The sequence below is a fragment of the Colobus angolensis genome, unplaced genomic scaffold, assembly GCF_000951035.1.
Source record: "Colobus angolensis palliatus isolate OR3802 unplaced genomic scaffold, Cang.pa_1.0 Scaffold30, whole genome shotgun sequence".
Lineage (NCBI taxonomy): Eukaryota > Metazoa > Chordata > Mammalia > Primates > Cercopithecidae > Colobus > Colobus angolensis.
The window spans coordinates 7,993,709-8,005,385 of NW_012116266.1; the positions used below are offsets into that span (position 1 = coordinate 7,993,709).

Here is an 11,677-nt window from a genome sequence, read left to right on the forward strand (position 1 = left end):
AAAAAAAAAAAAAAAAAAAAAGAATCAGGGATTTACATATAAGCTGTACCACTGGGTAACCAAATAATGGATGAGAGGAAAATGAAATGATAGAATTCTAATAACTGGCCAGGTGCAGTGGCTCACACTTGTAATCCCAGCACTTTGGGAGGCTGAGGCGGGTGGATCACTTAAGGTCAGGAGTTCCAGACCAGCTTAGCCAATATGGTGAAACCCCATCTCTACTAAAAATACAAAAAGTTAGCCGGATGTAGTGGCAGGCTTCTGTAATCCCAGCTACTCGGGAGGCTGAGGCAGGAGAATCGCTTGAATCCAGGAGGCAGAGGTTGTAGTGAGCTGAGATCGTGCCATTGCACTCCAGCCAAGGTGACAAGAGTGAGAGTCCATCTCAAAAAAAAAAAAAAATTCTAATGTCTCCATTTTTGCAACCCCTCAAAATTCAATATATAAACTGGTTGAACATCAACAGTTGCTAATATCAAAGATAAAGAGAGAGAAAATCAGGTACCTCCTGATGAAAAAATAAGACTACCTATAGTCCTGCCAAATGGATCTGACCTGAGTCTGATGAAGCCTCTGGATTCAACTGCCAGTCTGCAGGAAATGCAGAGGACAGAGGAACATGCCAAACTGCACCACGAGTGTGCAATTCGCAAAACCCAACCTGTGAGAAACTCCACAGGCCAACCGCCCAGAGATTCTTCAACAGATACATTTTAAGAAAAAGAAAGAGATTTGGGGGCAGGGAGGAAATCTAACCTATAGATTAAAAGGCACTTGAAAGAAAAACTGGACAAGGCCAGGCACAGTGGCTCACACCTGTAATCCCAACACTTTGGGAGGCCAAGGCAGGCAGATCACTTGAGGTCAGGAGTTCTAGACCAGCCTGGGTGAAACCCTGTCTCTACTAAAAATACAAAAATTAGCTGGGTATGGTGGTACATGCCTGTAATCCCAGCTACCGGGAAGGCTGAGGCAGGAGAATGGCCTGAATTCAGGAGGCGGAGGTTGCAGTGAGCTGAGATCGTGCCACTGCACTCCAGCCTGGGCGACAAAGCAAGACTTTGTTTCAAAATAAATAAATAAATAAATAACGCAGCAGATGCCAACAGAAGTGAGCATTTACTGCATGCTATACCAAATACTGGCCTCATGCTAATGCTTCATGCACATTGTTTCAGCTAATTCTCCCAAAAGTCCTAGAAGGAAGTCATACAATTGCCCACAATTTTACATCTAAGAAAATAGAGAGTAGAAAAATTCAATCATTGGCCTCACAGCACAGGTTTAGAATTACAATCAGGACCAGAATCTAGGTTCATCCAGCACCAAAGCCAATGTTCCTAACCATTGTATGATACTGTCTCCCACAAAAAATAAATATCCCTAAAAACCCTTTCCAGCATCTTTCTAATCATTGATTACGACAGTGCCCACACAGACCCATTCTGTATGACCCACTCACCATTTCGGTTTTGGGAAGAGAGTCGTTCAGAAGGAAGATCATCTCCTTTAAGTTCTCTGAGTCAATGCTTTGTGACAGTTCGTAGAGCAGGTTTCTAAGACACATACCCAAAATGACAAATAAAGCCTTACACTTGCAGAGGACACCATAATCAAGTGCTTTCATAAATGTTTTCTGTCAGTTGAATGATCAACTCTATGTATAGACAATTATTAATCCCATTTATAGATTCAAAAAATTAAAACTTTCAGTTTCTAAGTAACTTGTTTAGATAAAGATAACACAGTAAGTAGTAGAAGCAGGCCTTCTGACTCCAAGTCTAGTGCTGTTTTTAACCACACTAAGAAGGCATATTAAAAAAAAAAAAAAAGAGGCATAAAACACAGTTCTGACATGCCCTCCCATCTCCTGATTCCATCTAGAAATTCAGGCTTACTTTACAGGCCCTTAGTAGAGAGGACCCCAGACCAGCCAAGGTACAGTCGATTGTATATTGAAAAGGGAAGAAAACTATCCCAGCTTCGAGATAGTCATATAATCCAAAACCAGAAAAAGTGAGGATTTCATCCACATACTAACACCCCTATGTGTCAGAGACTGTCCCTTGGATGTTTAGCCAGAAGAACGGAAATATGGATTTCTGGAATTCATCATTCCTTCCACTGACTCAAGGGCAACTCAGGTTCTGGGAGCCAGCTCCACCACTAAGGCTTAATGTGTTCTAATCGCACAGACCATAAAACACCCTCCAAAGCCTCCTCTTTGTGAGGTTCTCTGATGTGGACACTATGTCAGTGAACAATTTTAAACACTGTCATCAGCCTGATGCAGTGGCTCACACCTGTAATCCCAGCACTTTGGGAGGCCAAGGTGCGTAGATCACTTGAGGCCAGGAGTTCCAGACCAGCCTGGCCAACATGTTGGAAATCCCGTCTCTACTAAAAATACAAAAATTAGCCGGGTGTGGTGGTGGGTGCCTGTAGTCCCAGCTACTCAGGAGGCTGAGGCAGGAGAATCACTCGAATCCAGGAAGCGGAGGTTGCAGTGAGCCCAGATGGTGCCACTTCACACCAGCCTGAGTGACAGAGCGAGACACCGTCTCAAAAATAAAAATAAAACGCTGTCATCCATGATAAGACCAATGCCTAAATTTTACCTCTTTGGGCAAAATGCCTGTTTTTACCTCTCTGGATTTCCACCCAAAAATATAGAAATTTCTATAACTAGACATGCTAGACATGGCATAAATGACATCCCTCTCTACCCCAGAAACTCATCTCTTTTTTCATCTTGCTTATTTTGCTCCAAGTATGCATTACTCTCTTCTCAAGACCCCGGGAAACACGTAGACAGACTAGCGGATCCCAGGAGGGAGAAGATCTGCACGTGTGGCGGCTGGTAACCAGGGAAAACGCAGGCTCTGCCACACTGAGGTGGGCTTCACTGCCAGTGAGAAGTGAAACAAAGGGAAGCCACCTCTAGGCCCAGAGCTTGGTCTTGAAGCTTTGCTAACCTCCCAACTCTCAGCTCATTAGCATCAGAGGCTGAGAAGGAGGTTTAGAATCTCCCGGTTTATCATCCAAGGAGGTAGATAACCAAAAGATCTTAACTGCAGCTTCCTTTCAAAGCCCAATGGCCAGACTGAACACTAGATGGGAGATCCTCCCATCTCCACATAGACCCATCCTCACCTAAATAGAGAGATCTTTCCTTTGATAGGTAGCAATTGCTCCACTTTCTCTTTGGTATAGTCGAGGTACTGCAGCAGCTTCTTCTGCCGTATGATATATAGGAGTTCCGCCAGGAAGAAAGAGTCTCCCTCACTCAGCAGATCCTCTGCCAAGAGATGTTCAAAAACATCTGAGGCTGAGCTGGACTTCTCCAGCTTCTTGTTGGGAACCAATCCTATGCAGAGAAACTTGAGGCGCTCCACATCTTTGACCTCCAAGTTTGAATCAATAATCAGAAGCTTCTTACGAAAGCTCACTTTACAGTTTTTATCTGAACTGGAACCTTGAGATTTCATGGCCATCCTGAAAGGGACAGAGAGGTGGGGCAGGGCGTTAGAGAGTGAGGACATATGGCCGCCTGACTTCCCAGGCCCTCCCCTCACCACAGCCTCCTCTGTTCCGGGCATTAGACTTTCCTGGAAGTGGTGACAAATAAAAACTACTGCGAGGCTACTTCAAAAACCAACAGCCCAGAAAACTTTTCCCCCAACACTTGCAAGTTACTTTTTAGGAAGCTTGGAGGGTGCTTATATTGGAACTCAATTCACCTTGATTTCTCCCCAAATCAAAGTGTTCCCAGAGGGAGAAAGTTAAGATGGAGGGACACAGTACAATTTCCCTCAAGCCTGGTAGCCTGATTGAAGCCCTTACATTCATTTCTACTAAGTGGCAGAAATAGCACTTGGATCTATGCTTTAAGTTTTAGACACAAAGCAATCTGGGGGAGGCAGTGTTATCCTTATGATCTATCAACCCAAAGACAGCGAGGTACCATGAAGTATGTGTATTACATCTTAACTTCAGACTGCTACCTGTAAGAGGGCAGGCCTTTATCTTACAGAAAGGGAAGGCATAATCCTAGACCTCAAGCCTGAGCAACATGGCGAGACCTGGTCTCTACTAAAAATATAAAAAATTATCAGGGCATGGTGGTACGTGTCTGTGGTCCCAACTACTCAGGAGGCCGAAGTGGAAGGATCATTTGAGGCTGGGGGCAGAGGTTGCAGTGAGCCATGATCATGCCACTGCACTCCACCCTGGTGACAGAGTGAGACCCTGTTTCAAAAAGAAAAAAATAAATAAAATATCCTAGACCTCAGCAGGAAAGGGTGGCTTTAGACAAGAGTTGCTCAAATCAGTGTGGGAAGTTACAAATTACATGAGTCGGCTGCTGTGTCTATGGAGTAGCCATTCCTTTGTTTCTTTACTTCTCTAATAAACTTGTTTTCACTAAAAAAATACAAATTACATGAGTCAGTGTTTCCATCTGACTAGTTTATAAACTACGCTATTCTCTATACTAAATTTCATCATAATCAGAGCAGCAATGCAGTGATAAAATTTTCATTGTAATATTATTTATTCTATAAGCATTTGAGGTATATAGTTATTATGCAGAACTTGGCTATTTTTAGAAACAAGAAAATACTTTATAAAGGAAGGAACAGGTAGGGTGCCGTGGTTCATGCCTATAATCCCAGCACTTTGGGAAGCCAAGGCGGGTGGATCACTTGAGGCCAGGAGTTTGGGACCAGACTGGGCACGGTAAAACCCCGTCTCTACAAAAAATACAAAAATTAGCCAGGCATGGTGGTGCACGCCTGTGGTCCCAACTACATCAGAAGCTGAGGTGGGAGGATGGCTTGAACCTGGGAGGCGGAAGTTGCAGTAAGCCAAGATTGCGCCGCTGCACTCCAGCCTGAGTGCTGGAAGGTGAAAGAACGAGACTCCATCTTAAATAATAAATAAATAAAGGAAGGAAGGAAGGAAGGAAGGAAGACATAGCAAAAATCAAAACCTCCATAACAAAGAGTGGTTATATCGGGGGACATAACTATAGATAATACACATTTCCTTCTGGGCTTCCAACTGAATTTCTCAAATTTTATGCATATGTGAACACACACATTACTTTTGGTGTTAAAAGAAACAAAAAAAAAACACAAAAAATGTCATTTTTAATTGTGATAATCCAGGGGATCTTCCCTGCTACTAGCCCTGAGGTCAAATGAGTGGTTTATTGGAGACACCTTTCTATTCTACTGCATCTTGCATTTGCCTTGTGGTTTCTTGACAATTCCGATCTTTAGTTTTAGTGAGTCTACCAAACGTTGTCTCTGTGAGCTCACATATTTCTGCCCCAGTAAAAGGCTATGTTGGAGGCTTCCGGATTTTTTAACTTTTGTTTTCCCAGGCATGACAAAGAAATCTAAGAAAAAATAGTGCCATTGCTGACAAGTTTTTGCAAGTTGCTACAACATGAAGCCATGAAGCAAAGGAAAAGATCCAAGCATGAGACTCTGGAGTAAAAAGGGTTGTTAATTACATACCTTCAGATCAAGCTCCACCAATCCTCTGGAGGTAAATGATTCTCAGGGAAATTGCCTGAAAACAAAGTTTTAAAGAAAGTAGAATCCTCTGTGTGCTCCAAGGTCCAAGGAAGCTCCCATTTGCTTGGGAAGAGACTTCAAGACTTGCTGATCGTTAAGTGAAAATTGGATCTTCAGGACTGGGTAGCCTGATATTAATTTCCTGCTGATGTCATCATTGCTTATCTGCCTTTTTCCCTCCCCTTTTCCAGGGTTAAGATAACTTTGACAAACAGCGTCTCCTAAAGGCTAATTTACAACTTTCTTACTCTAGAGCTTGGGGTTTCCCCAGGTAAAGCAAAAGCTTCCTAGAAAGGAACCCGTAGAAGCCACGAAATGCTCCAGGCTTTCCTCTGATCTCCGTTTCCTTGGTAAGTCAAAAACGGGAGTATCTATTTTCCTAACCATCTCCTTCCCCAAACACACTTCACTTTTCAAATAAAGCCAAAAAGCTCATGAAATAGTTGTCGGCCATGTTAACCCTTTCTTATGTCCACATGCAAATAAACAAATTACTTTTTTTTTTTTTTTTTTTTGAGATGGAGTCTTTCTCTGTCGCTCAGGCTGGAGTGCAGTGGGGCGATCTCCGCTCACTGCAACCTTTGCCTCCCAGGTTCAAGTGATTCTCCTGCCTCAGCCTCCTGAGTAGCTGGGATTTCAGGCATGCGCCACCACGCCTGGCTAATTTTTTGTATTTTTAGTAGAGATAGGGTTTCACCGTGTTGACCAGGCTGGTCTCAAACTCCTGACCTTGTGATCCACCTGCCTCGGCTTCCCAAAGTGCTGGGATTACAGGCGTGGAGCCACCGTGCCCGGCCCACAAATAGAATTTTTAAAAGATAAAAGAAAAGTGGGGATTCACTTTCAGACTTTGTGGGAAAAATTAAGAAAGAAAAAGAAACAGAAAGGAAAAAAAAAAGAAAAGTGGGGATGGTGGATTACAAGCCCATTTAGAGGTAACTGCAAGAGACTCAACCAATTTGTGGTAGACAAAACTGACAGTATGTGTTCTCACAACACATTCAAACCAGCAGGAAAGTGAGATTTTGAAGACATTATTGCTAATAATAAAAACAATACTGCATACTAATATTGCAACTACCGTGTGTCGGGTACAGGGCAGTTACAAATATTTACTCATTTCACCATCCCAACAACACTCTAAGATAAATTCTGTTACTATGACCGCTGCTTTAACATGTGAAAACTAAGGCACAGAAAGGTTAAGTAATTTGTCCAATGTCACACAGTGAGTTGCTGGAAGAGCCAAGATTTAAACCAGCAAGTTTGGATCAAAGTCACTACACTATAATTAAGCTAATTCAAATGTGCAGCACTCTGGAAAGAGGTACAGAGACTTAGAAAGATGTTTTTTCTATGGGAAAAAAGCAAGACTTATGACGCTTTGATTACAAATGTATTTAAATGTCCTTTCCATGTCCTAGGCATCATTCAGAGAACTTCTGTGCTTAAGAAAGACAAGTCCTGGAGCCGGGTGCGGTGGCTCATGCCTGTAATCCCAGCACTTTGGGATGTTGAGGTGGGCAGATCATGAGACCAACCTGGCCAACATGGTGAAACCCTGTCTCTACTACAAATACAAAAAAATTAGCTGGGCGTGGTGGGGCGTGCCCGTAATCCCAGCTACTCAGGAGGTTGAAGCAGGAGAATCGCTTGAACCCAGGAGGTGGAGGTTGTGGTGAACGGAGATCACACGATTGCACTCCAGCCTGGGCTACAGAACAAGACTCTGTCTCAAAAAAAAAAAAAGAAGAAGAAGAAAGACAAGTCCTGGCCAGGCACCGCAGCTCACACCTGCAATCCCAGCACTTTGGGAGGCTGAGGTGGGCAGATTGCTTGAGGTCAGGAGTTCAAGACCAGCCTGGCCACCATGGTGAAACCCCATCTCTACTAAAAACGTAAAATTTGTTAGGCTTGGTGGCGCACACCTGTAATCCCAGCTACTCAGGAAGCTGAGGCTGGAGAATGACTTGAACCTGGGAGGCAAAGGTTGCAGTGAGCCAAAATCATGCCATTGCACTTCACCCTGAGCGACAGAGCAAGACTCTGTCTCAAAAAAACAAAACAAAACAAAATGAAAAATACCCTTCTTAGGAAAGGGGGGCTGGAGCACAGCGGGCTGGGTTACTTACTACCCCAGTCCCAGGGAAGGTGGGGCCCTGACCCTAGAATGCTGCAGCATAGTGAGGAGGGGGCCCCAGCTGACCGTAAAGCATGTAGGGGCCACCTTCTCTGCCTGTTTTGTTGGGACCAGGCTAGTCATTATTTGTCCCAGCCTGGGGCTCCCCCTGTGGTTTCCAATTTGCAGTTACTTTAATTTAAAATATCAATATTATTTTCTGGAAAATAACTTAAAAACAAAGACAGACAGCCATAAGTCTTGGTCTTCCATTTAGCTGTTTTATTATAAATATTACATTTATTGGGCCATTTAGGGAGGCAATTTATTGAAACTGTCACTTTCTCTCACCCTGTTCATGAAGTATATTAACTCTTTCAATGTTGATTCAATAATATTAAATATTTAGCAGGCAGTCGAAAGCCCTGAATTGGGCACAATTGGAAAGCAAAGTGACCTGCTTTCCATAATAACTGATGGCAGGTACTGCCATTTCTAAACTTCTCTGATGAACTCATAAAAACTCCCAGCCTTAGTTGGCATTATTATCCACATTCAACAGATGAGGAAACCCAGATTCAGAGAGGCAAGGAATCTTGCCACCATCCCAAAGCTACAAACAAGAATTCAGGGTTCAAACGTGGGTCTCTCTGACTCCAAGCCCTTTGCTCTTGATCCCCGGGCTACCACTGCCCGAATCTCAGTATGACATCGTGTAGCATCTGTAACTGTGGGCAGGGGGTGGTGATGCCGCAGCGAGGCTTCACCTCAGTGCCACATGGGCTTTAAGAAGGGACAATCCAGTCAGACATTCCTTGGAGGAGGAAGTATTTGATCTAGGCCTGGAAGGCAAAGGTAGAATAAAGACCCAGGAAGTAAAACTGAAACTTTTATCCTAGTACTCCAGGGAAACATTTGAATCAGGTTACAGAGGGGAGATGGTGTTCAGTGCAGATGTTTGTACTCAGCATTTTCTACTTCCTCCTACACACAGTTACTGAAGACATGGTAATGGTGGTAGAATAAACATGTCTTACAATCTCTTTCCTGATTGGTTGCAGTCTACTGAGGCCATGGGAAGGGCCAATCAAAACCTTGATGGCCTTTTGTAGACGTGGATGTCAACGACTGCTTTAGTTCCACATTAGTAGGGGGTAGTGGTAGCAGTGGTTGGCTTTCCTTTACATCCAATCTCTGGTCCAATTTCCCCACCCTCTGTTCGGGTACACTTTAAAGAGTAATGACTCCTGGCTGGGCACGGTGGCTCACACCTGTAATCTCAGTGTTTTGTGAGGCGAAGGCGGGTGAATCACCTGAGGTCGGGAGTTACAGACCAGCCTGACCAACACGGAGAAACCTTGTCTCTACTAAAAATACAAAATTAGCCGGGCATGGTGGTGCCTGCCTGTAATCCCAGCTACTCAGGAGGCTGAGGCAGGAAAATCGCTTGAACCCGAGAGGCAGAAGTTGCGGTGAGCCGAGATCGCGCCATTGCACTCTAGCCAGCTAAACAAGAGTGAAACTCCGTCAAAAAAAAAAAGAGTAATAACTACTAAAGGATAGGCATAAGCGATGAGGGAGGAGGAAGGGATATACTGGCTAGAGAAGAGCTCAGAGCACTGAAACCTCCACCCCAATCTATGAGGGTCCTCAAAAGTCTTGAAGTAAAAAGTCCTCTAGATTTGACACCCCCAACCTCCAGGACCCCCTTATGCCCACTTTGCTCCATAGCTTCGTTACAGGATCTTTGGGGTGTCAATTTTCTGGCTGGAAACTTCTCTGGCTGCAGCACCTTTGCCCAAGTTCTGGCCCGCGTCTAGGAAGAATGAGGTATGCAGACAAGTGAGGGGTGAACAAGATGAAGAAGAGCTTTATTTAGTGCTAGAACAGCTCAGAGGAGGCCCACAGTGGGTAGCTCTTCTCCATAGGCAGGTCATCTGTCCAGTGCTCAGTTCTCGGTAGAGAGGAGGCCCTGGAGAGGGTGGCTCCTCTCTGCTGGCAGGTCGTCTCTGCAGCTCTCAGTGGAGAAGGTAGCTCTTCTCTGCATCCGGCCATCCCGTTGTCTCCAGGTATCAGCAGTGAGTACTCCTCTCTGCAGCTGGTCATCCCGCCACCTCTCTGCCCTCTTTGTCCTCTGGCCATCCTCTGCCCTCTCTGGCTGAGCCCAGGGCTTTTATGGACCTCAGAGGGGAGGAAGTGGCTGCCAATTGGTCCATGGGCACCCAGAAGAGGCACTATGAGTCCCTATTCCAGTCCACAGGACTGGCAGCCCCACCCCCAGCCTTCAGGCCCTCCCTGGTCTGAAGGCGGGCCTTGCTGGGGACCTGCCCCCTTCCACCGAGGACTCTGTCTGCCTCCCATTGCCATTCAAGGCCCCAGGGCTTGGACCCAAGCCCACTTCAAGATTGGAGCAGGTGCCAGGAGTGAAGAGAGGCCAGGCAGTGGGAGCAGACACCCATAAGACTGCAGGGATGGGGTGGGAGGGAGCCCTTCTTGGGGCCCTGAAGGTGCAGGCTGCAGAGATGCCCAGGTCCTGCACCTAGGAGGGTGGCTGCAGCCACACCCCAGTGTTGGGAACAGGCCCCCAAATCTGGCCATTAACTGGCCCCAAAACTGGCCATAAACAAAATCTCTGCAGCACTGTGACATGTTCTTGATGGCCATGACGCCCACGCTGAAGGTTGTTGTTTTACTGGAATGAGGGCAAGGAACACCTGGCCCACCCAGGTCGGAAAACCTCAAAAAGGCATTCCTAAGCCACAAACAATAGCATGAGTGATCTGTGCCTTAAGGACATGTTCCTGCTGCAGATAACTAGCCAGAGCCCATCCATCCCTTTGTTTCCTGTAAGGAATACTTTTAATTAATCTATAATCTATAGAATCAATGTTTATCACTGGCTTGCTGTCAATAAATATGTGCGTAAATCTCTGTTTGGGGCTCTCAGCTCTAAAGGCTGTCAGTCCCAATTTCCCACTCCACACTCTATATTTCTGTGTGTGTGTCTTTAATTCCTCTAGTGCCACTGGGTTAGAGTCTCTGTGACCGAGTTGGTCTCAGTACCCAGGAAGGCAGATCCTGCCTGCTCCCAGCCCTCCTCCAAGAGCACAGGGAGGCTCAGATCCACAGCTGCAGTCTGGGTGTGGCAGCTGCAGCGGCACCCGAGGAGTTCCCACTCCAACTCAGAAGGCGGGGGGCACCCACCAGCTCCATGGAGTGTGCACCCTGAGCCGTGCCTCCCTGCTGCAGCCAGCGTGATGGCAGCAGCCACTCTCATCACCTTTATGCACACATTCCAGACCTTCCCAGAGCTGTCATATGTGGTATATGGGCATGAAACTAAGGTCTGAAGGCGTAGACTTTTTCTGTTAAAGATCCCATCAGAGATTTCCAGATAGTCAACAGGAAGGAGACAATAGCTAGACAAGTAAAATGCAACCAGGCTCGGGCAGTGTGGCACTGTCTCCTATAGTCCCAGCTACTGAGAAGGCTGAGGTGGGAAGATCACTTGAGCCTAGGAGCTGGAGACCAGCCTGGGCAACATAGCAAGATCCCATCTCCAAAAAAAAAGATGACCCATTTTGTGCTCGCTATGCTACATAATAGAAGAACAGAGCAGCTGGGAAATTCTGGGGTGGCAAAACCTCAAAGTTCCGCAAGATGGCAGTAGTTCCTAAAAGTTAAATTAGCAGTAGGTTGTCTAGGGAACTAGGTGGACGTGGTTAAATTGAGTAATGTGGGCTGGACGTGGTGGCTTATGCCTGTAATCCTAGCACTTTGGGAGGCCGATGCAGGCGGATCACCTGAGGTTAGGAGTTTGAGACTAGCCTGGCCAAATGATGAAACCCTGTCTCTACTAAAAATACAAAAAAATTAGCCGGACGTGGTGGTGGGTGCCTGTAATCCCAACTACTCAGGAGGCTGAGGCAGGAGAATCTCTTGAACCTGGGAGGCGGAGGTTGCAGTGGGCCGA

General features: G+C 45.8%; 1 protein-coding gene across 1 annotated transcript in view; it reads right to left on the reverse strand.

The window, feature by feature from the left end:
• Window positions 1–5,950, reverse strand: part of CASP10 (caspase 10, apoptosis-related cysteine peptidase) — a 42,001-nt gene extending 36,051 nt beyond the window's left edge. Inside the window, exons 1-3 of the mRNA XM_011950008.1 lie at window positions 5,526–5,950; window positions 3,157–3,498; window positions 1,466–1,559 (exon numbers count right to left, since the gene is read on the reverse strand). Coding sequence (XP_011805398.1) covers window positions 1,466–1,559; window positions 3,157–3,497 — 435 coding nt within the window. The 5' untranslated portion in view covers window position 3,498; window positions 5,526–5,950. The remainder of the gene's footprint in view (window positions 1–1,465; window positions 1,560–3,156; window positions 3,499–5,525) is intronic.
• Between the last annotated feature and the right edge of the window lie 5,727 nt (window positions 5,951–11,677).